General features: G+C 44.4%; 2 protein-coding genes across 2 annotated transcripts in view; both read right to left on the bottom strand.

Annotated features, from left to right (window-relative positions):
• Positions 1–7,738: 7,738 nt before the first annotated feature.
• Positions 7,739–22,346, bottom strand: AMHR2 (anti-Mullerian hormone receptor type 2). The gene is made up of 10 exons (XM_037137552.2): positions 12,802–22,346; positions 12,326–12,517; positions 11,981–12,055; positions 11,683–11,801; positions 11,344–11,574; positions 9,892–10,006; positions 9,578–9,750; positions 9,226–9,373; positions 8,922–9,058; positions 7,739–8,045 (listed from the first exon to the last, which is right to left on the bottom strand). The coding sequence occupies exons 1-10, from the start codon at positions 13,076–13,078 to the stop codon at positions 7,836–7,838; spliced, it is 1,677 nt and encodes a 558-aa protein (XP_036993447.1). The 5' UTR covers positions 13,079–22,346; the 3' UTR covers positions 7,739–7,835.
• A 95-nt stretch (positions 22,347–22,441) lies between these two features.
• The window catches only part of SP1 (Sp1 transcription factor), a 36,524-nt gene continuing 33,625 nt past the window's right edge, over positions 22,442–25,340 (bottom strand). The window contains exon 6 of the mRNA XM_037137551.2: positions 22,442–24,509. Within this exon, the coding sequence (XP_036993446.1) occupies positions 24,196–24,509 (314 nt within the window). The 3' untranslated portion in view covers positions 22,442–24,195. The remainder of the gene's footprint in view (positions 24,510–25,340) is intronic.

The raw sequence follows: 25,340 nt of genomic DNA, 5'->3' as shown, positions 1-25,340 counted from the left end.
GCTGACAATGACCAGAGGGGAGAGGGGATGAAATAATGGGGGAAAAGGGTGAAGAGTTTGCAGGAAAAATTATAAAGGACACATGGACAGTAACAAGCGGGGTGGGTGGAAACAAGAGGGTGGTGAGGAGGACTGGGGTGGGGGGTAAAGGCAGAAAACTGTACTTGAACAACAATAAAAATAATGTTAACTTCTGCCAAGATGGAGGCATAGGTGGAGATGCCGTGCTTTCTCACGCAACCAGTTTAGAGACAACAAAATATTAGCAACAGAAAACACAGCCAGAACACAGAAAATTGAACTTTTCGGAAGTCCGGTAACAACGAATTCTTCAGCCCGACCGGTAAGAGGGGAGAAACCAGCAGCTGGTGGAGTAGGGTTGCACAGGAAAACTCGGTCAGATGGACTCAGGCGCGCGGATCCCAGGCGTGGGGTTGCAAAGGGCCAACCCTTTGAGCGACCTAGTGAGCGAGACCCAGTGAGCTACTGGCGGACCCAGCGAGGGCGAAGGGTGGCGGGTTGACTGTGCTGGCTCATTCCTGCGCAGATAGACCGGCAAGGGAGTGGGCAGTGAGACTGGACCGAGCGGGTCCCAGTGACGGGAAGCAGCAGAGACGGCCACCATTTCCTGGCTCTGACCCCACCCACACATACAGTGTCACAACCCAGCAACCTGAATGACCCTGCCCTGGTGAACATGTAAGGCTTCCCTCCTCATCCAGCAGCGGGAAGCAGGAGAGGGGGACGCCATTTCCCCACTCTGACCCAGCCACCACATACAGCGTCACAACCCAGTGACCCTGCCCTAGAGGCCCCACCCCACCCCTAAGGCTCCCCTCCTCATACTTAATGGGCGTGAACAGACCAAAAATGGCTCAAGAAGATCTCAAAGCCCCAGACCCCATAAATCTAAGTGACAAAGAAATAGCAAAACTTTCAGATGCACAGTTCAAAACACTGGTGATCAGGATGCTCACAGAACTGGTTGATTTTAGTCACAAATTAGAGGAACATATGAAGGCTAAACTAATTGAAATGAATGGCAATGCACAGGAAAACAATAGTAATGGAAAGGAAACTGGGACTCAAATCAAAGGAGTGGACCAGAAGGAAGATAAAAATGACCAACCAGAAAAGAATGAAGAAATAAGAATTCAAAAAAATGAGGAGAGACTTAGGAACCTCCAGGACATCTTTAAACGCTCCAACATCCCAATTATAGGGGTACCAGAAGGGGGAAAGGAACAGCCACCAGTGGAAAACTTATTTGAACAAATAATAAAGGAGAATTTCCCCAAGCTGGCAAAGGAAATAGACTTCCAGGAAATCCAGGAAGCTCAGAGAGTCCCAAAGAAGTTGGACCCAAGAAGAAACACACCAAGGCACATCAGAATTACATTAGCCAAGATTAAAGAGAAGGAGAGAATCCTAGAAGCAGCAAGAGCTAAGGGGACAGTCATCTACAAAGGAGTTCCCATCAGACTGTCAGCTGATTTCTCAAAAGAGACCTTACAGGCAAGAAGGGGCTGGAAAGAGGTATTCCAAGTCATGAAATCCAAAGACCTACAACCAAGATTGCTCTATCCAGCAAAGCTTTCATTTAGAATGGAAGGACAGATAAAGTGCTTCTCAGATAAGATCAAATTCAAGGAGTTCATCATCACCAAGCCCTTATTATATCAAATGTTAAAGGGACTTATCTAAGAAAAAGAAGATAAAAAATATGAACAGTGAAAGGACAGCAAACGCACAGTTATTAACAACCACATCTAAAACAAAAGCAAGTTAAAAGGACAGCTAGATCAGGAGCAGAACCATAGAAATGAAGATCTCATTGGAGGGTTAGCAACAGGGGAGTGGGAGGAGAAGGTGGGAGAAGGTACAGAAAATAAGTAGCATAGACGGTAGGTAGAAAATAGATAGGGGGAGGGCAAGAATAGTATGGGAAATATAGAATCCAAAGAACTTGAGACACATGGTCATAAACTAAAGGGGGGGAATGGTAGGGGTGGGAAGGTGCAAGGTGGAGGGGAATAGAACAACTGTAATGGCATAATCAGTAAAGTAAAAATTAAAAAATAATAATATTAATTTATTGATCTGGCCTGCAACCCAGGCATGTGCCCTGACTGGAAATCGAACCTTGATCCTCTGGTTCACAGGCCTGCGCTCAATCCACTGAGGTACATCAGCCAGGGCTAAAATAATGTTAACTTTAAAAAATAATAAAAAATTAAAATAGTCACAGAACGTAAAGTACAGCATAGGGAATATAGTCAATATTGTAATTACTATATATGGTGTCAGATACTAGAATTGTTGGCATGATCACTTCCTAAGTTATATAAATGTCTAACCACTATCTTGTACACCTGACTAATATAATATTGTATGTCAACTGTAACTACAATGTAAATTTTAAAAATGTGATAAAAAGAATGGATGAGTTTAAAGTATGTTTGTAAACTGATGGAAATAATCCAGTAGAGAGAAAAAAAAATGATGTTGCTGGAGAAAGAAGGGATAATTGAAAGAGCAAAGTTCCTCCTGGCTGGTATAGCTCAGTGGATTGAGTGAGGGCTGAGAACCAAAGGGTTGCAGGTTCAGTTCCCAGTCAGGGAACATATATGGGTTGCAGGCCAGGTCCCTGGTAGGGGACACATGAGAGGCAACCACACATTGATGTTTCTCCCTCTCTTTCTCCCTCCTTCCCCTCTCTCTAAAAATAAATAAATAAAAATCTTTTTAAAAAAACCTCAGAGCCAAAATTAGTTTTATTTATATATAGATGTAGATATAGATAGATATAGATATATAGATAGATAGAAAGAAAGAGCAAAGTTCCTAAGTGACTAGGAAGAGAGGAGCCCCAGGTTACATGTGGAGGCACTGACCTCAGATAGGACAGTTTATTCAGCACAGGGAACTAACTGGTTGAGAGAATGAGCTCTGAAGCCAGACTACCTCCTTTGTAAACTTGGACAAGGTTCTTCAAAGGAAACTTCCATGTTTCAGTTTCCCCATCTGTAAAATGAAGGATAACAATAATACCTAGCTCATTAATACATGTAAAGGGCTCACAACACCATAGTTGTCTTATATATACTGTTATTATTGTAATAGCAGGGAAACCAGAGCCTATATGTCCAAGTGCAAATGCATTGGTAGATTTAGGTGTGGGAATATGTGACTGTTCTTGCTGATTGCTCCTGATTTTTTTTTCCTGCATGGAAATAAGCAAAGTTATCAGTTGAGAATGAGATGGGATGGGAGAATGTTTCCTGGTAATAGTAAATTTGTTCACATGCTCTTCATAAATTCTATAAGTAATCATGAGAATTACAGAAAAGTTGTTGAAAAATGCAAAAAAAAAAAAAAGAAAAACAAACAACTTTTGAGGTCCCATCACCCAAACAGAATTGAATCATTATTGTTAACATTTTGGCATTTTTCCACCAATTTTTTTCTAGGTATAGACCTTTAATTTAATTTAATTAATTGATTTTTTTTCAGAGGGAGGAACAGTGATTTGTTTTTCCACTTATTTATACATTCCTTGATTGCTTCTTGTATGTGCCCTGACCAGAGACTGAACTTGCAACTTTGGTGTATTGGGACAATACTCCAACCAACAGTCACCGGGCCAGGACTAGGTACAGACTTTTTAAATTAACGAGTAAATACAGTTGACCCTTGAACAACATGAGTTTGAACTATGCAGGCCCACTTACAAGCAGATTTTTTTGATGAACAATATCTGTACTGTTTTGCTCCACATTTGGGAGTCTGTGGGTGTGAAGGGCCGAGTGTAATGCATTGGTCTATGCCATTTTATACATGGGGCTTGAGCATCCTCAGATTTAGGTATACACAGGGGGTCCTGGATCCTCCACTGATACTGAGAAACAACTTAAATTTGGGGGGAGTGCTCTGGCTGGTGTGGCTCAGTGGAATAGATACCAGATTGTGAAGCAAAGGGTCACCGGTTGGATGCCCAGTTGGGGCATATGCCTGGGTTGTGGGCCAGGTCTCCAGTGTGGGGCACATGAGAGGTAACCACGCACTGATGTTTCTCTCCCTCTCTCTTTCCCTCTCTTCCTATCTCTCTAAAAATAAATAAAATATTTTTAAAAAACATACAAATAGTTCAAAATTCAAGACGTAAAAATAAAGGTAGATGGTAAAAAAATCAGTCTTCTTCTCACTGTCTACCCCCTCTGTCTTCAACCACACAGTTTTTCACCTCTATTCATAAACTTACGTTTTCAAGTTTCTAAAAAGCTTATTTATGTGCATATTGCCTCTCCATGAGCATGGAATCACTAATCATGGAAATAACAATTAGGCAAACACTAAATTTGGTGAAGTGATCATATTTTACCATAGAATCATAGAATTATAGGGTTGAAAAATGACTTAGAGAATTATTTATTTGACTTCCTGAGACAATTAAATAAACTTTTCTAACTGTTCATAGTTAGGGGAGTCAAGATGATAATCTAGGTTTTCTGCCTTCTGTGTTACTGATGCCTTCAATACAGCATATTACAATATGCCCACTCGAAATTACAACAAGTAAACATTGTAATGATTACCACAACCTTCGCTTTGTTCCTTATATTTATGGCCTGTTTGAAGTTTTAGAGATGGTCATAGTTGTTTTTTTTTTTTAATAAGCTCTATTTTTTTTTTTTTTAAGTTTTAGATTTAGCCCTGGCTGGTGTGGCTCAGTGGATTGAGTACTGGCCTGGGAATCAAAAGTTTGCCAGTTCAATTCCCAGTCAGGGCACATACCTGGGTTGCGGACCAGGTCCCCAGTAGGGGGCGCACAAGAGGCAACCACACACTGATGTTTCTCTCTCCCTTCCCCTCTCTCTAAAAATAAATAAATTGTCTCTTTTTAAAAAGTTTTACCTGGCTGGTGTAGCTCAGTGGATTGAGCGCGGGCCTGTGAACCAGACAATCGCGGTTCGATTCCCAGTCAGGGCACATGCCTAGGTTGCAGACCAGTTCCCTGAAGGCCAGTTCCCAGCAGGGGATGCACGAAAGGCAACCATACGTTGATGTTTCTCTCCCTCTCTCCTTCCCTTCCCCTCTAAAGATAAATAAATAAAATATTAAAAAAATTATTAAAAAAAAAGTTTTAGATTTGCAGAAAAATTGAGGTGATACAGAGTTTTTATACTACCCATACCCAGTTCCCCAATTATTAACATTTTCCATTAGTATGGTATGTGTGTTAATGAACCAATATTGACTTATGATTACTAACTTTATTCAGATTTCTTTAGTTTTTACCCAAAGTCCTTTTTTCTATTCTAGAATATTACATTATTTTTAGTTGTCATATCTCCTTAGGCTCCTCTTGGCTGTGATACTTTCTCAGGCTTTCTTTGTTTTTGATGATCTTGATAATTTTGAGGAGCACTGGATGGGTATTTTGGAAAATATCCCTCTATTGGGTTTTGTTTGTTTTTCTTGTGATTATGGTTTGTTTGTTTGTGTGTTTTTATCCTCACTGAAGACATTTTTTTTTTCATTGTATTTTAGAGAGAGAGAAAGGGAGAGAAGCATCTATTGGTTACTTCCTGGACATACCTAGACCCAGGATCAAATCCACCATCTAGGTATGTGCCCTGACCAGGAATCAAACTTACAACCTTTTGATTATGGGACAACATTCCAACCAACTGCAGACTTACTTTTTATTTTTCAAATATTTTATTTATTTTCAGAGAAAGGGATAGGGAGGGAGAAAGAGAGGGAGATAAACATTGATGTGCAACAGAAATATCAGTTGCCTCTCACACACCCCCAAAGGAGAACCTGGCCTGCTACCCAGGCACATGCCCTAGATTGGGAATCAAACCAGCAACGTCTTGGCTTGCCAGCCGGCACTCAATCTACTGGGCCACACTAGCCAGGGCTGCACATTTATTTTTTCTCTTCATGTGACATTATCCATTTCTAATAATTTATGGCATTTTTGTAAACATTGTTTTTAATGATGAAAATCTCTGCTGTTACTTAAGATCTGTGTGACCTGAGACACGATCCTAAATTTCTCTGAGCCCTTGGTTTCCTCCTCTGTAAATGCTGCTCACAAGATTGTCATGAAACAGGCAAATAGGCTGTTGCACAGAGGCAAAACACAATGCAAAGTTATGTTTAAGATTATTTAGAGAGAGGCATTTAATCTAGATTGGGGAAAAAGGCAGCCAAAGGGCAGTTTCAGTAGTTGAGACTGCCAGACCCAGGAGGAAGGAAAGGGGGTTGGTGGCCAGAAGCAAGCCCTGCCCACACAACCTCAGGGGGACTTAAGAACTGAGAACTGGATATGGGTGGGACAAGCTGGGGCCAAGGGAGGAAACAAAAACATCTTCCTTATTGGGATCTTCTGGGACGAAGAGAAACTTGGTGTCCTTGAGAGTCAGGGAAGAAGGGAAGGCAGACCTGTTGGTGAGAGGTAGGCGGGAGCTTAGCTTTGGATGTGTTTAGTTTCAGGTGGTGGCTGCCTATCCAAGTGATGATGTCAGAGAACTAGAGAGCTGAGTCAGAAGGAAGGTGAAATCTCCTGGGCTTTCCAGAGGCTAATCCTGGAACTCGAGAACAACCAAGCTAGAAAGGGGCTAGAGATCATCTCAGTGCTTAATCACAACTGCTACCAGGTACTGTGTAGGACCTGTCATCTTTGGTTTTTTGACCTTGAATTGACCCTGCAAGCAGGGTCAATGTTTTTATCCATACGTTACACGTGATAAAACTGAGATTCCCAAGGTTAAGTAACTTGCCCGTGGACACAAAGCTAGTTGGTGACTGAGCAGGAAGCAGCCCCGTTGCAGTGAAGTCAGGGCTCCCCCATTGTTCTTCTGAGGTTAGACAGGAAGGCCCTCAACCAGTTATTTAGCAAATGAGGAACCTGAGCTCTAGAAAGAGGAAATAATTTGCCCAATGGCGCTTGAATAGTTAGAAACTGAGCTAGAGCTATAAACCAGGCACCTGTAATGAGACTGGCCTTGAGGGGCACCCAGTAATAAAGGGGTCTCAGGTGGGAAAGAAAAGCCAGCAAAGAAAACACACAAAAAGGAAATGAAGGAAGGAACTTTTCACTGTGGCTCACAAAGCCTTGCCTACAGTTCTCCATGCCAGCTTTTCTCTCTCCCCGTCACATACCCCACACTTTTGCTACTCAGGTTACTTGCAGTTTCTTGCTGCATCTTGTGATACTTTGCCCTGCTGGAACAGAAATGCTGTGTAGCTCCCAACACTCCTGGAAAACTGCTCATTCAAGACCCAGCTCAAACATCCTGTGCTGTGAGGTCTTCCCACTCGAGCTTCAGAAGAGGACACCCCCTCCAAAGACACTGTACAGGACCCCGACAAAGTGAGTTGTGGGTCTCTGAGTACCTTCAGAGCAGCAGTTTCATTGTATTCATCCCTCTTTTCCCAATGCCCTTCATGAAATCCCACCAAATAAAGGAGAAGGAGGAGAAGGAAAAGACGAGAGCCAGGAGGAGCCCAGGATCACAAGAAGGGAGGATGACCTATGAATGTGGAGCCAAGAAAGCTGACTGTATCTCTTCCTGTGCACACCTGCCCTCTGTAACTGGTCAGAACTGTGGTGGACTGGATGTCCACAGAAGGATCCGAGCATTTGTCAACTGGGAAAGGCAGTGGTGAGGCAGAGCAAACGAGCCTACGTTCACCATATGTATGTTTGCACACAGATGGCACAGAAACGGCATATTTACACATGAGAAATGGTAATGGGCAGGTTGAGAGTCCTGGAACAAGGGCCTTGCTGACCACCGGAGCGGCAGATTCTCATCTGAGGCCTACAAGGGAGAATGACAGTGGGAAGGAGTTGAGAGGCAGTCTTCTGGGCAAAGAGGTGGGCAGCTTGCTGGACAGCCCTCTGGGAAGGTGTGGGCCTCCTGAGGAGAGGCCAGGGTGGTCAGGCGCTGCTGTACACACTCAGCTGTCAGCCGTGCTTCCGGGTCTGCATCCCAACAGTCCTCTAGGAGCTCTCTCAGGCCACCAGGGTCCTGGGAAGAATGACCGGGAGGCAGGCTTGAATCCAGGATCCTGAGTGTCCCCCTGAGTAGTCCCCAAGTTTAAAAGGTGTCCACTGTCCACCACTCCACCACTGTTTTCAGCACTTCTGATTCTTTTCTGGAGCAATCCTCCTCCTCTTGCCCTCACTGAAATCCCACCCGCTGCATCTTGTTGCCTAAGACAGGTTCACTGGGCGCCTTCCGAAGTGTCCCCTTTTCCATCTGAGGAGTTAATTTCGGTTGATGGCTTAACATGTTGATGGGAAATTGCTCTCCTTCATTTTAGGCAAAGAGGGTCTTCTGCAAACAGTGCCTGGGCCTGCTACCCACCCCAGCAAATGCTGATGCAGTGGGAATGTCAGACCGAGAAACAGGAAAGGGTTCCCCTGTTAGAACTACTTATACGGACCCTTGAAATTTCACTTTTAGGCTACTGCTTCACTTTTTTACACCTAGAACTGGCTCTATTGGGTCATGGCAGGAACACAGACGTGTAAGACAGAACAAGGAATTATTGGATTGAATTATTATTGGATACCAGTGCACCAGTAGAGAAGCCATTTTGGGGACAGAGCTCGGCAGAAGCAAAGCCAAGGAGGACTGATTCATGATAGGGGACAAGAAAGAAAGAGTGGGCAAGACCTAGCAAAGGGAAGGTATGAGAATCAGGAATGGTCTGTGTGAGGCTTAGAGTGGATGAAGATGAACTGAGGTACAGAGAAATTTTGCCCAGCTTCAGCTGGACATGAGCCAGGAGTGGTAAGAGATGAAGAAATATGAGTAGAGGAACTAGTCCCGGCAGACAAACCCTGGAAGCCCATGTCCAGACTCTCCAGGTCCCCATCACATCAGCCTGTGGTCTCTTACTGTGGCAAAGCAGCACCAGGTGGGTGGGATGTAAGGACGTCTTCTCTCCTCCACTGCCAAGGTCCACAGCTCACAGGTGGTGGGGGTGCTACCCAGTTCTGCTTCATAGGCCAGCTGGAAGGGTGGTGGTCTGCTGTCTGGGGAAAAGCACAGAGGGGTACCTGTCAGCTAGCGCTAGTGGTACCTTCCTTGTGGAGAGATCAGGAGGGAGAAGGGCAGAGCTTCCTGGGTCAGGAGGTAGGTGGATCTGAAATGGATGGGTGAGGCACTGTGAAAGAAAAGGGACTGTCGTACCCATCCTTACCAGGCCACAGATCTGGGCAGCGACTCAGGATCTCCCACAGGAGCAGAGCTAGAGAATAAACATCAGCTCGTCGGAGGGCTGTGCCCCAGTCCTGTAGATCCAGAGTCTTGTCCAAGAGCTCTGGAGCCATATACCTCTGGGTGCCAGCCTGGAGAGAAAGGCATAGAGGACCAAAAATCATCTCCTTGGCAAACTTCACCGCAACACTCGTCCACAAAACATCCCCCCAACTACAGACTCAGCAGTGTCACAAAAGCTGTAGCCACTGCTGCACTGTTGCTACAGCAATGGGCACATCCTCATCAGTAGCACCACCATCATTGGAGGCCTCATCCTTATCCAGAGTACTCACCTCCATGATGGCAGCTGGACCTTGGGGTTGAGTAGGGGCCCAGGTTGAGGGCTGAGTGAGGCCAGGTAGCACCAAGGCAAGGCCCAGGTCTCCAATGGCACATGACCCGTCTTCCCGAATGAGCACATTTTGGCTGCTCAGATCTCGGTGGGCAATACCTGGTTTATACTGGCCTGTGGGAGAAGCCAAGGTTGAAGGGGATTGGACCTTCCTTTCTCTTTTCTCCCAATCCTTCCCCTCCAAACTAAGGGAGAATTGGAAACATAGTAGTGTGGCTCCTGACTCCCATGGCTTCCTGCCCTCAGCTCACCCACCATCCTGCCAGCGCTCCTCGTGGAGAAATGCCAGGCCCTGTGCCAGGGACAGTGCCATCCTCAGGGAACTTCCCCAGTCACTGGTGTTCTGGGCCAAGTAGTGGCACAGGGAACCCTGGGGAGAAACAGAGAGAAGAGGGGGACATACAAAGCTGGAGGTGGCTGATCCACCCCAGGGAGCAGAAATGAGCTGACAGACATCTTTCAGCGGGCCAGCTCACTGACTCTTCTAGGCCAAGATAACAGGCAATAGAGGAGTTAGAACGTGCATCAGGCCTATTGACCAGAAAACTAGTAACTCTGGTTCAAGTGTCCTGAGCACCGCCTGGGGGCCAGGCCTCCTGGAATCCTCACAACAACTCTAGGAGGTAGGTACTCTTGTCACTCCTCTTTTACAGATGAGGACCTTAACAGAGAGTTAACTGAATTTGCTGAAAGTCACTTGGTGAAAGAGAAGTGGAGCTTGAACCCAAACAGTCTGACTCCAGTTGCTCACTGTTAACCACCTTATACCACCTCACAGAACCTGGGACAAAGATGGAAAAAGAAGAGGCAGAGTGACTTGGCCAGGCCACCCCTCACGAATCACAAGGCTTTAGGTGGCAGGCACACACACACGGGAGAGCTGGCCAATGGGTAGAGCTGTTGGGTAGGAGCGCGGCGGTTGGGGAGCCAGTAGGAATCTTTGGGAAAGAATCAAGAATCCTTCATTCAACAAATGTTGACCACTTTCGATGTGCCAGGGAAGTTAAGCAAACAAAACCCAAAAAGCAGTGATTTTTGAACATGGTCAAAGAGGGAACTTTCCAGAATTCAAGATTTCAGAGTTGGAGAAGCTGTAGGTGCTGGTGAAGTCCAAGTCCTTACTAGGTCCCCAAGGCAGATTGTAGTCTGGCCCCTGCCTGCTTCTTCCTCTTCAGTCTTACTGCTCTCTGTCCTCCCCTCAAGTCACATCTGTATGTTCTTCTCTTACAGTACCGTGGCTGTCTCAGCACCTAAAACACTGGGTATTTTACACTTATTTTTGTGTTTACTTGACCCACTTTTGTCTCCCCTACTACTCCATAGAATCTGTAAAGGCAGGGTATGTTTTTCCTAGCACTTAGCACAGTGCCAGATACGTAATTCATAAATATTTGTTGAATGAATATGTGAATGAATTTGGAGGGCAATGCATCGGGCTATTTCTTTAACAATGATTTTCCTTTAGGTACAGAATATAAGCAGTTTTGATTTCTCCCTTTCCTTACCTATTTTCTGAGTTAAAAGTATTAGCAGGTATTTCTTATACAATAAAAACAAAAATAATTTTTAATGTTTTAGAGAAGAAATTTAAAGCAGAACAATAAGCGTGGACAAGGCCCAGCCACCATCCAGCCCCGCCCCCGCCCCACACCTCCATACCCATTCACTCCCAGGCATACACACACATGTACATTTCTTGGTCCTCACCTTGGGGTGCAGTTCCAATACCAGCAGGGGCCCACAGTGCAGGGGGCCAGGGCCTCCCTTGCTGGCAGTGATAAAGCGGACAACGTGGTCATGCCGTAGGCCTGGCAGCTCATACAATGCTCTCTCAGCTCGGAACTGGGCCACAGCCCTCAGGGGAAAGGCCTTGATGGCTACCAGTTTGCCTTGCAGCTGCCCAGCCCACACCACTGCGTGACCTCCTTCCCGGATTACCTGGTGAGATACGGTGTGGGGTGTGGGTCTCAGTTTGTACCAGGGCTAGGCTTCCTCAGCACACTCTCTGGGAGCACCTGGAGGGCCCTTCCCGCCCTCCCTGAGCACCTGGGAGAAGCACAGCTCAGGCAGTTCAGGCAGCTCTGCACTCCAGTCTCTGCCTGAGTCTGGCTCTGGCTCTGGGTCTGGCCCACCTCTCACTCTGTAGGCCTTTCCCTGTAGCAGGGCTGGGGTAAAGAAAAGCCTTAGGGTCAGGGTGCATAGGCATGGAGACTGGGAAGGGGGCTTCGTGGGAGATAATGGGAGTCAGGTTGTAGAGGTCTCAGAACTGTGGGAAGTCTGGAGAGAGGTCAGAGCTTTGGGGCAGTGCCTTGGGGTCACAGGGGATGGATGGGGCAGAATATACCCAAAATGACGTTGCCCAGAAGCAGCAGGAGGAGAAACAGCCCCAGCAGCACCAGCACCATCCAGATGGACTTGCCTGGGCATTAAGGCAAGAATGCAGGAAGAATGAGCCCTGCCCCAAATCCTCTCTCTGTTCCTCTCCCCCTCCTCAGAGATCTTGCTTCTCAACCCACCCCCACCCTGGTCACAAGCCCTGTTATCTCCCAGTCACCAGGGCAACCAACTTCTCAAGGCCAGGAGGAATGAAGCTTGGGATGGGGGTAGGGGTGAGAACTGGCCCTGGTTCTACCTCTCATCCTAACCTGGGCCCCAGCCCTCACCCTGATTCAGCACCCCAGGGGGCTACCTGAGATGGCCTGGAGACCCTGGAAGCCAGAAGTCCCAGGGCTCCCCAGAGGAGGTAGATGGCTATAATTGGCATTGCAGAAGTCAGTGCCACAGGAGCAGGTGAAGAGAGTGGAGCTGGGGCTAGGCTGAGCTCGGGGGCTTGGGTCACACCGGGGGGAATCACAGCCTGGCTCATCACTGTCTCGGCATCCTGATAGGGTCAGATTAGGAGAGGAGGATTAAGTGAGAGAGCAAGAGAGAGAGATAGAGAGAAAAAAAAATGAACGAGAGAGAACACACATGATGGAGCGAGCATAATGGGGTCTGGGGATGAGAGGATAAATCACTTCTCAGAGGCATCCCTTTTATTGCATATGGGCTTTTCTTTCCCTCCACACATTCCATTTCTCCTCCTCTCCCTCAGCTGCCACCCTCAACCCAGGGTGTACCTGCCTCCCACCCTAGCTATCACCTGCCATATACTTTGCCATTCACCTTGCATCTCCACCTGTGCCAGGTCCCGGGTCAGGTTCCAGATCCCAAAGCAGCAACGGCTGTAGAGGCAGCGGATAACCCTGGGGGGACCCGGTCCTGCATCTAGCAGCTTCCCCAGTGTCTTTGTGCTTCCCCGAACTCCGGGGGCCTCAAAGAACACACATGTCCGCCTGCTTGGGGGTGCTGTGGCCCAAGGTGGGGAGGGAGGAGGGTTCAAGATGAGAGTGAATGCCCAGGCTAAAACAGCAGCCACAAAGAGAGACAAAACATATTTCATATCCCAGGGCCAGCATGGTAAAGCCACATGAGGAGAGTGTCAGCAGAGGCCTGGAACCTGACCCCCTCCATGGGGACACATGACTCTACCCTTCACCCTCACTCACCCACTCCACTTACCACCCTTCCAAAGGGGTGGCTGCTGCTTCAAGTGCCCCTTTTCCTCATTGGGTGAATGGAAAGACAGTGCACCTCTCTGTAGACACTTACCTTGCACAGCTGTGGGAAACAGAACCCAAAGCCCCAGAGTACCCAGCATCATTTTGAAGGAGGCAGCAGTAGGAGGTGGGGAGCGTGAGCCAGCACAGCTGCCCCTGGCCATAGCTTCCTTTAGATACAGGGCACTGTGGGGCTTCTGATCCCTCAGTCCCCAACTCCGCCCTCCTCCCTCTTCCCCGTCTCTGTGGGGGAGACGGCTGTTGTGGGGGAGAGGATGGGTGTGGGGAAAAGCATGGAGAGGGAGGAGCAGAGAACCAATCTCATATCCTCCTCTGTTCAGCCACCTCCTCTTTTCTTTGCAAAGTGGGAGAAGGGGGGCTTGGAGGCCCAGCTGAGAACCCAGTGATGCCTAACTTCAAACCTCTGCCCTTTGCTAACCCTGGAAGAAAGTACTGGGTCCTGTCAGCCAGGAAACCAAAGTGAGGTCAAGTACACAAAGCCATTCAGCTGTGCCCAAGATACCTTCTAACCATTATCAGGTCTCAGATCTACAGCTCCCTCAGCAGAGACAGGCTTCACAGTCCACACTAGAGTTGACCTCATTTTCCAAACTAAAGAATCAGAAATCAGTTATGTAAAATTTCTCCGAATTAAAAAAAAAAAAAATCACACTGAAATGGTATAATGGTAAATTTTATGTTACCAGAATTTCTAAAATCACTTTGAGTCACACACTGAACAAGTCACTATTATCAAGAAGGCAACAAACTTTTATTGAGCACCTATGTTGTAGGACACAGCTAGGGCTATACATTTTACAATCGCCTTATCTAATTCTTCCATTGAACTAGTTATTATTACTTTCACTTTTAATGGCTGAAAAGCCCAAAAATAAATACAAAACTCAGCGATAAGTATTCCCATGTAATACAGTATTTGAATTTGTATTGTTGAGAAAAAAAATACACCATTACCTGCCAGCAGGTCACTAACTAGAAAGGGAGGGTACAGTTCAAGCTACCACCACCAGAGGTCAGCAGACATAGGAGAAACTCAGGGCACAGGGAGAGGACAGCAAGAGCCACTTTTGACGACAAACATACATAGTACACCTCCTGTATCTATTCAGTTTCAGGAACTGTAAAAATGTAAAGGGAAGGCACAGGGTGTGTAGAGGGAATGTCAGCAAGACATGGAAGGAGAGAACTATGGTTTGTGCTGCAATAGAGACAGGAGTCCAACTCCACCAGACTCAAAAACTGCAGTAATCATTTCCGCTGGTATGAGCAACTGGCTCCTGAGAATTAGAGTCACCGGGACCAGTTCCTTGTTTCCCTGGCATTCTGTCCCCCTGGTGGCTGCCTGGAAGCCCTTTCTTGGAATGATCTGGCTTAGACAAGGGATGAAGGTCTGGGTATTGATTCTTTGATTCTGGAGCCTTTTTTTCTCCTGGGGAGACTAAATGAAGTAAAAGTTCAGTAGTTGTGAAGCCAAAGCTGGAGTGATGATGAGGACTAGAGGCAGACAGACAGTTGCCCATCTCTTTTTGGGCCGTTCTGGGAGTCTGTAGGACCCAGCCAGTTAGATGGCTGGAATGTACTTGGTTATAACTATCTTCCTTCACCAGCTCTCAGATCAGATAAGTCTGGGGCTGAACAGAAGAGTGGGGGAGGAACTGAAGGTCAAATAACTTCTCGTGTCTGGAGTGTCTCAGGAGACTTATCTCCTTCAGCAGGGAGCAAGGTAAGGATCAGGCAGAAAGGCAGAGTTTCCTCGCTCAAAGCCTTGGATAACTACTTGTCTCAAAGATAAACATTCCAGTCAGGTTTATGGGAAGTATACCTGCTCTGGGCAGAGTTTAGAGTTGAAATGGTGATAGAAAAAGTAAAAATCTGAAAGCTAAGGGATTAGGAAAGTCCCGAGAAAGGACTTCAAGGTAGGAATAAAGGCTTCCTGAATACACAAAGATCTTCATCAGAATCCCCTGATTAAAGCCTGCAGTGCCCCGATAATTGAGCTTTGACCCCACTGATTATAAGGCTAAAGTGAGTTGTTTATTCATTCAACTTAAAAAATATCTACTAGGCCCCAGTCTTATGGTATTACATTAGGTGCTGGGCCTATAGTGATAATGTAATTCCTGCCTTTCAAGGGGTCAGTCTAAAAAGGCAAGAAGATAAATCAATAAGCAACCAGAAAATTATGTATCAGACCAAGAGTATGAACAAGCAGCTAAATAAGCAGCTATATAAGCAGAAAGATCAAATAAGCTAATTCTGTCCAGGGCATAAAAGATAAGGGAAGAAAGGTGCCCAGAGCGTTTCACAGAGAAAGGAATCTTTAAATCATCTCAAAAGTAAACACACTGAAAACAGGTAAAAGGAGGGTGATTATTCTAGGCAAAAAGAACAGCAAGAATAAACACACAGAGGTATGAACACAAAGTATAGCATTGGGGGCAGAGGGTGTGTGAGTGGGAGAAAGGTATATGAGATTTAAGCAGAAAATCACCCTAGAGATAGACTGAGACCAAATTGGAAAGGTTTCAATTCCATCATCAAGGAGCTTAGACTTTTCCTAAGAGCAAAGGATTTTACGAAGGGCTCTGGTAGCAATGTGGAACATAGATGACTGGAGCTCAGAGGGGCTGGAAGCAAGATCTGTTACAAGATCTAAGCTAAGGTGCCAGGACAGTGGAAATAAAAAATAAAATAAAATAAAAAGAAAGGAAAAACATTAGGTACATTGTATTGGTATTAACAGGATTGATAATGAATGTTGAGAGATGAAAGGGAGAATTGAAAAGATGATTCTGAGATTTCAAGTACAAGGGCTCAAGGGACAGTAATACTGTTAAGCAAGATGAGGAACACAAGGGTTATTTCCTCTTCTTATATGTTGAGTTTGAGTTATCCATGGGATATCCAGATGAAAATGCCCAGCCCTGGCTGGTGTGGATCAGTGGATCAAGCACTGGCCTGCAAACCAAAGGGTTACTGGTTCGATTCCTGGTCGGGGCATATGCTTGGGTTGCAGGGCCATCCCTGGTTGCAGCACATGTGAGAGGCAACCAATTGATGTTTCTCTCCCTCTTTTTCCCTTCCCCCTCCCTAAAAATAAATAAACTTAAGCCCTGGTTGGTGTGGCTCAGTAGACTGAGTGCTGGCCTGCGAACTAAAAGGTCACAGGTTTGATTCAAGGTCAGGGTACATGCTTGGGTTGCAGGTCAGGTCCCCTTTTCTCCCTTTGGGGGCCTGTGAGAGGCAAGGGATCATTGCATATCTTTCACACATGGAGGTTTTTCTCCCTCATTCTCTCTCCCTTCCCATCTCTCGGAAAATACATATTTTTTAAATCTTAAAAAAAAAAGAAACACTTTGGTAAACAATGAGAGCTGAGCAAATGGCCTGAGGAGTCAATATAAGAAGAGTAAAATTGAGTGTAAACTATTTTGGGAAAGAAAAGAACTAGATCAGTAGTTTGAAGGGGAGGCAGAGGCTTTTCAAAATGGAGGGAAGTGATTTTAACGTGCTGATAGTCTGACAAGAGAACCCAGGCAAGACTGAAGATAAAAGGAGAAAATATGAAAACAAAGAAATAGAAGTCTAAAAAAACGAGTGCAAGTGACAAGGTTCAGCTTCCGAAGAAAAAATGTTTTTTCCTAAAAAGCTGAATACATTGGTGTTTGTAGGGACAGGAGAGGGAAGTTTGAGGAAATTCATGCTTCTGTTTTCTGCATAAAATAGGAATCGAATCATCTGCTGAAAAAAAATGGAGTCAGTATTGCAATTAATGGCATCAGTTTCACTTGCCAGACTACGAAGTACTTGGTTGCAGGACCTGTTTTATATTTTATCTCCAACTTAGCTTAGTACCCAGCACACAGTAAAGGCTCAATGTTTATTGAATGAATAGATGGCACTACTATTAAAGAAGACCCATTTTAGGGTATAAAACAAAACCAAATCCAAAAACAATACTCCGCCTCCAATAGTTAAAATGTTACATTACCGATGGCTACATACGGAAATCAAATAGCTGAGTTTACTCATAGCTCAGTGATTGACAAAGCAGGCACAGGATGAGCAAAACAATCAGGAGTGTTGAGAGTATAAAGAGTTGATCAAGGATTCTTAGATAGGAAAAGGAAAAGAAGCTGCAGGCTAATGGAAAATTAGAATGGCTGTCAAAAATTTGTTTCAGAAGGGGCCACAATCCAGATTCAATCATGTTGACACAGGCGGGTATTAACTGAATGTAAAATACTTTAGGGCTAGACCTTGGTTCCCAAATACAATTCTCCAAATAAAAAGAGCCAAGGAGAAATGTCCGATTCTAGGGCTGAGGCAGGGAAAATACAAGTTGAGCCTGAAGCAACTTGTTTATCAGAACCTGAGAAAGTGCTCAGAAAAATTAAAAGGGTGTAGACATATCAAGGGGACACAGGAGCCAACCTGAGAGAGCTTGCAATGGCTCAAGCTGGGACAATTTGAGCAACAAAATATAATGTAGTATTGGATTATAACAAACTATAAAAGAAATTTACCTAGTATTTAAGTTAGGTACATGTATTTTTTTAAAGTACATGTAATATAAACTAATGGGGAAGACATAATTTCCTCACAGAATTTTAAGTATATTATATAGCTACATTGAGGAAGCTTAATTTGCATTAAAGGCAGGATAGATTTATTGATGAGCACACAAATAATAGGGAAAGAGAAACTGGATAAACCTAGCAAACACTACCTTAACCAAGTGATAAGGGCTACCACCAGTAACGTTATGGGCTATCACATACCCCTTGATAGGATGTGATGAGGACATTTCACCTGGGTGGTATTCCCCAGAAACCCGTAAGGTCAGGCTAATAATGAAAGAAAGAAAAAAAAAACACCAGACAAATTCAGACCTGGGGACATTCTACAAGACACCTAGGCAATACTCATGAAGACTGTCCTGGTTATGAAAAACAAAAACTGTCACAGACTAGAGGAGACTGGGGAGACATTTCAACTAAATGCAACGTGGTATCCTGGAATGGATTCTAGAACAGAAAGCAGACAACTTCAGGAAAACTAGTGAAATTCAGAGAGCCTGGGGTTTAGCTAATGTAATACACCAACGCCAGTTTCTTACTTTTGACAATGTACTATGGTAACATGAACAATGGGGAAAACTGGGGAAGGGGATATATAGGAGCTTTTTGTACTCTCTCTGCAACTTTCCTTTAAAAGTATCCCCTGAAACTGCTCTGACTGGCGTGGCTCTGTTTGTTGGGCATTGTCCCACAAAGCACAAGGTCGCCTGTTCAATTCCCAGTCAGGGCACACACCTGGGCTGCAGGTTTGGTCCCTAGTTAGGGTGTGATCAGGGTGCATATGAGAGGCAACAGACCAGTGTTTCTCTCCCCCACTCAATTCCCTCCCTTCTCTCCTCTCTAAAAATAAATAAAATCTTAAAAAAAAAATAAAAGTATTCCAAAGTAAAAAAGCTTATTGAAAAAGTTGGTGGGCCTCTTTCTCTTGGACCTCCACATTTCTGTGAAGTCACAGCACCCTGATCAGGTCATGACACCATTTACCTGGGAGTTAAGTGTAGGGCAACTGTACTGATCAATATGTACAGGAGCTCAATGATGTAGCTGGAAACCTTTCCTGGGTTCAGTACATGAAGTCACAGGCATGTTCTCCCCATTCCCAACCTTCTCAACACACCAGAGACATACCTTTTTATTAAAAAAATTTTAATTGGTTTACAAAGGAGCTACAGACTACATTGAAACTAATCTTTGTACAAAAAGGCAAAAAAAAAAAAGCGCCCCCAAACACCCAGACACAAAAGGTAGGAGACACCAGAAAGATACAAAAGAGCAGGAAGAAACTGAAAGACAAGAGATTAGCGTCATACATACAGAATGGGGAGGGGTTGGGAGACCAAGATGAGGGAGCATGTAAAAGTATTTCTCCACACAGCCCTGGTGATAATCGGATTGGAACCAACAACACAGTATGAATTATTAAGAGGTTTAAAAAGGCAACAGTGGTATGACGACTGGTTACTGCAAGTTAAGAGAGAGAAATAAAGTTGTTTTAGGCACCAGAGGCTGGAGCAACTCCCCCTTCCCTCCAAGGATGACAGACTCAGGAAGAGGAAGCAAGCCCTAGGGCACCTGCTATCAGCAGCTGTAGAAGGGGAATACTCAGGTCAATCCCAGCATATTTTCCCCATCTTACCCCAAAGTCTTGAGCCCTAGATTCCAGGTGAGGGCTACAGGATGCCATTGGAAGAATGGGGTTATAAGAAGTATGAGGACCTGCCCTTGTCCACTGTTCAAGAGCAGTTGCTGGGAAACTGGAGGGCTGAGCAAACAAAGCCCATTCCATTGTGGAGAAGGCACAGTGTCATTCCTGAAGGTGAGAGAAACACACACCCCAGGAGAGGTATCAACAGTCATCACTACCTGCAGCCCCAGCTTAACCCAATTTGTTATGCATTCTTCCTGATACTGAAGGAAGTTGAGGGACAAATCACATCTCCTCTCACCTAGCAGATACAAGGTGGGCTGGAGTTGTTTGATGAGGAAAGGGAAAAATGGGACAAAATACTCATTTCTCTCAAATGAACTTTGTGGAAGAAATCTATTTGAATTTTGGAAATCAAAGTTGGAGAAGACATAGGGGAGGAATGAATCCAGGGACACCCCTTTTTTTCCTTTCCCAGTCTTCAAATATAAGGCAAGTGAGCCAAATCTGGGAGAGTAGGAATTTAAGTTTCAGACTGCTTAATGTCTTCCTGGGGGGTGGTGTTTAGGGAAGGCAGACAAAGAAAAAAAAACAGGTCAACCTCAAAGTTGGTCTGCTCATCCTCCCAGAAGAGGTCGGTACCCCAGGAGGAGAGCCAAGAGAGGCACGAGAGAGAGCACAGGCTCCCAAACAAAAGTAAAGCAACCTGCCCATATTTTATCAGCAGTTTTCAAAAGCAGTTTTCCGGGGTTGGAGAAGTGCCATGTCCTCCTCCCTTTCCCCAAAGCTACTGCTGCCACCTTTGATCCTTGCACATAAGTTACCGGCTCTCTTCTAAGGGAGATGAAACTCTGAGATTTCACATTTTCCCTCCCAACCCCAAGAGGCTACCCAGCTTTTGAATAGGGGGAAGGAGAGCTATGCAAAGGGCACCTCACTCGAGGCAGCTAGACTATCTTCATTTCCTTGGTACCCGGATCTCCAAAACTCGTCTGATCTGATCCCAAGGTCCAAAAGGCAACAGGGTACTGACAATTGAATGAAAACTTTAAGCAAGTAGCACCAGAGCTCCCTCAAAACATAACAGGGGCTTGATTAATACCCCCAGAACCCCTCAAAAAGTATATAAATTTATTGCATCCTAGCAAAGATCTGCAGCTTCCAGTATTCACACAATGTGAAGATAGTAATACAAAATATATTCTGAAAGTCAAACATCTGCAGTTCATAGTGCTTTCTCAGATTTGTTAAAAAAATACAATGCTTAGTTTCCTATGTAGGATATACAAAAGCAAAAAAATATATATATATATGTATATAGTAGAAAAAATCAACCAGCCATAGTAATTTACAGCTTTTGTCTCTAACCCTCCCCTGATCATAATCTTTACTCCATACTGCAGTCTATTCTTTCTGGGATCAAGGGTTCTATTATTCTGAACCAGGCTGAGAAATATCCATTAAATTTAATTCTGCATAGCACCCACACAGTGTTGACTGGGAGGTCCCTGAAGGAGGATGGTGTGGGTTGTTACTGATCCGGGTGCAAAGGGAGACAGTCAAATGACAAGCAAATGAAAGTGAATGGGCAACCTGAAAGAACAAGGGAATGAGTGCTTTAATATTACCACTCCTCTCCAAGGTTTGGTCATTTTTTTTTTAATTAAAAAAAGAACTCATGTAAAAAAAATTTAGAATCAATATGCCTGTCAGTTACACTAATTTCTGCTGACCAAAGTTCAAAAAAAGGGATTTTCAGCAATAGCTCCTGACTCAAAGAATGTAGGCTCCGAACTTCCTGTGGAAAAGACTGGCTCACTGCTGCTGGGGGACAAAAGCAAAAATGGCTTCAGTTTGGGGGCCCAACAAGATACAGGGTCTGGAGCTTCTTTGGTGAGAAGAAAATAGGGCAAGTGGAAAGAATTAGATATAAATTCACTAATATTAATGCTAATGAAAGGGGTAGAAGGTAAACCAACATTCCATGCCAGAGAGAAACATCATTAAAATAACATCCTAAAAGCTTGTAGTCCTCAGCTTCAGTAAGCTAGTTTAATAATTTCATACTGGGGAAGATTCCATTCCTTCGAACGCTCTAGCAAAATACTACAAACTCCAGTGAGTTATTCTGCCTCTTTCCTCCAAAAGATGTCTATGTACATGATTACAGCCATAAAACAGGCTCTTGAGTTCAGCCTCTCAGGGAATAAAGGGTTGTGACATACAGCTGGGCTCGGATGACATTTACTTTAGTATTAATTTGATCTGGAGAAAGTTCCTTGCAATGGTTCCTGAGTGTTAAAACAGTATTAAGTCTGTGGAGAAAGGACAAAGTGGAGTGGACTCTGTTTAGAATGTTAACAGTTATTGTACTTCAGGTTAAATAACATAAATTTACCCAAACCCTAATTTGGATAGATTTTATATAAAATATATAGTAGAATCATAGCATCATCTGTTTGTAGTCAAGGTAAAAAAATTTATGAAAGGAACTAGGATTCTGCAATAGATGGTTTCACCTTCAAACACAAAAATAGTTTCTTCTTTTAAAAGTGCAGTAGAATATCCCCCATTCAGATGTTAAAAACAGTATAGGAAATGGAGTAGCCAAAGAACTTACGTGCATGACCCATGGACATGAACTAAGGTTGGGGGAGACTGCTGGAGGGACTGGGGGTACCGGGTGGAGGGGGACAAAGGGGGAAAAATTGGGACAACTGTAATAGCATAATCAATAAAATATATTAAAAAAATATCCCCCATTCATAATTGTAACTAATTTAGCATAAGCAAAGAAATGACCTCAGGAACATACCTAGATTTTAAGAGATTTCTAGGTAATGGGCCTGAAAGCCATTTTGATCTGAATTTATTTTTCAACAATGTTAAATATAATTCTCATCTGTGTGTAGATATATACAGGCACGAACACATACACACACACAGTCATACACAAACACTTCACTATCAGATCAGGGTAATTTTTTATTGCAGGTCTCTTTTAGTAAATGGCTAACAGAAAACCTATCCCCAACCTAACAGATTACACACATACACGCAGCCATTTCCACACTTCCTCACAGTGAAAAGCCCTCTGACAAGATACCAGAAGGTCAAGAGAGCAGATGTTTTAATGGCTGGGCCTTGAGGACAACTCTGGTTGCATTTAAATCTCAGTGCCAAATGCACTAAGAGTTCCCTGCCGCTATAATTTTTGGATCAGTCTCTTCAGGAATTAGGCCACCAAGAAAAGATGGTTTCTCCCAATCTCTCCCATAAACAACAGTGGTTTTTGTTCTGGGCTATTGTTCCCACGATCATGTGCTTCCTTTTTCCTTAGGAACCACCCAAGGAAGAGATAAGGGAAAAGATCAAAGGACCACTGTCTTGCCACTAGTCCATGCTCTGGAGTTCTGCAGAATGGAAACCTGGAAGAGATTCATTGCCTGATGCTCCTTAATAACATAATGGGAAAGACACTACTGGGGATGTTCAAAAGAGGAAGCATACTTCCTTTCACAATGTGAACTCAGAAGCTTATGTAAAATCAAAGCTTTGAGCCACCTTGGAAGACAGATGTACAGAAGTCCAAATACTCCACCAGCTCCTGAACTGGACTACTGAGTCACTTCTGTTTCTGAGCACATCATTTTCTTATTGAAAGCCCCCACCTATGATCTGACCATCTTTTGATAATTTATACAACTGATCCCAGATTATAATCTTCACAGGATCTCTTGTACAATTATATAGAAAGACTCCTGACTCGTGATGCTTAGAGCAGCTGATGGAGAGGTGCCCTTGACTCTCCAGCACCAAGAGGGTGCCTGCGTCAGTAAGCAGTATTTTGAACACTTTCTCCACACACAGTTACTTCAAGCATCATCCTGGGCTTCAAGGTTTCTCCATTCTGCTGCTGGTACGGAAGAATTTAAAAGATTCACAGAAGTGCCTCATCCAGGGATCACTTCTACAAACATGAAATAATCAGGTGAGAGAAAGGGAGACAGAAAGGATGGAGTCAGGAAAGGAGTGCAAGAAGCTGATCCCAAATAAAAAGACAAAATTAAGAAAAACAATATGTATGTATATATAAACTAAAAGCAGGGCATATGGATGCTTAATCTAGTGGGAAGCCAAGACAACATCTATAGAAGCTTGATGTGTCACAATAAGGCTCAGCCATAAGGAAATAAGGCAATATAAAAAAATGACCAAGGTATTTTGGTCACAGAATGGTCTCCTTCCTCCTCCCAGCCAACCCCTGCAAATGCATCTCTATATATCTTTTTTAATATATATATATATATATATAATATAGAATCTGTTTTTTGTTAAAAAGTATTTCAATGATCATATATATTTATCAAGGCATGATGGCTTTAGGAAAGGGGGGGATCCATCATGAGGGAGCTGAGAAGGGAAACGCAGGACAGGGAGGCTGGGTAAGAAATATAAGAAGAAACTGGGGTCAAACAAATTCTCATCAAAGGGTGGCATCAACAGAATTTTCACTAATGTTTCCCACTGCAAGGAGGCACTGATGATATAGGTAAGTGCCAGGACCCCATCTTTTCTATTGTATCCCTCCCCAATTCTTCCCACCACCATGCATTTTAATGCCTCATGGCTCTCTCTCCCACATGTCTCTTGGACCCATGCTACCTTGCACCCCAGGGTTAATGGGTATAGCCCATGTGTCTCTGGCCTGATCTCAGAAGCCATTGCCACTGATATTAATGGACTGCAGATCCGCCACCTGCATGACGTTGATGCCACTGTTGGCAAGACGAGCAATACCCTCTGGACAGATGGCCTCCATGGCTACCATATTGGTGGTAATAAGGGCTGAAGAAGTGGCAGCACCACTGCCTTCTGAACCTGCCCCACTGTCCAGGGGCAATGTGCCCACACTCAGGGCTACACCTGTGCCTCCCTTCTTATTCTGGTGGGTCTTGATATGCTTTGACAGGTGGTCACTCCTCATGAAGCGCTTGGGACACTCGGGGCAGGCAAATTTCTTCTCACCTAAGTAAAAAAAGAAAAAGTAGATAAAAAAACAAACATCTCAGAAAGTAGGGCATACCTTGTCCAATTACTGCTTTCAAACTTTATGAGGCAGAATATTAACCCAGTTTTGAAAGGTGATAAAAGCAAAAAAACCTGGTGATAGGTTTTTTTGTAGGAAGAAAAATAGATAAGGGTTGGGGAGTAGCAGTTCCTGGTCATACACCTTCACACCACAAACCTAAGGAGAAAGTATATGTGGCCCTGCATTCCCAGCCCAAGTTCCAATATTCACTCTTCCTGGACAAACTTAATTGTCCACACCTGAACCAAACATCCTGTGGGGAAGGGATACATCAACTGGTTTAAGCCAATCATGGCCCATTCCTAGAGCTGGGGGTAGGGTCACCCCACCCAAACCACATAACTAAGAATAGAGACAGAGGGCCTGCTTTCAAAGGAAATTTGGTATTCTGGGAGGACGGGAATAAATAAAAAAGAAAAAAAAAAGGAAGGAGGGAGGGATGCCTGGTCCCAGAAAGGAAGGAATATAGCAGAAAAGTGTGACCAGGACTAAGACTAACAAGAATAATGGAACCCTCCAAAATTCCACTCAAAACCTAGTTCCATCCTCTTTTTTTTTTAATTTTTAAAAACTGATTTTAGAGAGAGAGGAAGGGGGAGGAGGAGATACAGAGACAGAAACAGAAACATCATTTTGTTGTTCCACTTATTTATGCATTCATTGGTTGATTCTTGTATTTGCCTTGGCCGGAGATTGAACCCACAACTTTGGAGCGCTGGGACAATGCTCTAACCAACTGAGCTACCCAGCCAGGGTCCCAGCTTCTT

This window comes from Artibeus jamaicensis, unplaced genomic scaffold, assembly GCF_021234435.1.
Source record: "Artibeus jamaicensis isolate MK-2021 breed Jamaican fruit bat unplaced genomic scaffold, CSHL_Jam_final contig_233, whole genome shotgun sequence".
NCBI lineage: Eukaryota > Metazoa > Chordata > Mammalia > Chiroptera > Phyllostomidae > Artibeus > Artibeus jamaicensis.
The sequence above is the reverse complement of the archived record's forward strand: the minus strand, read 5'-3'. Positions and strand labels throughout refer to the sequence as shown.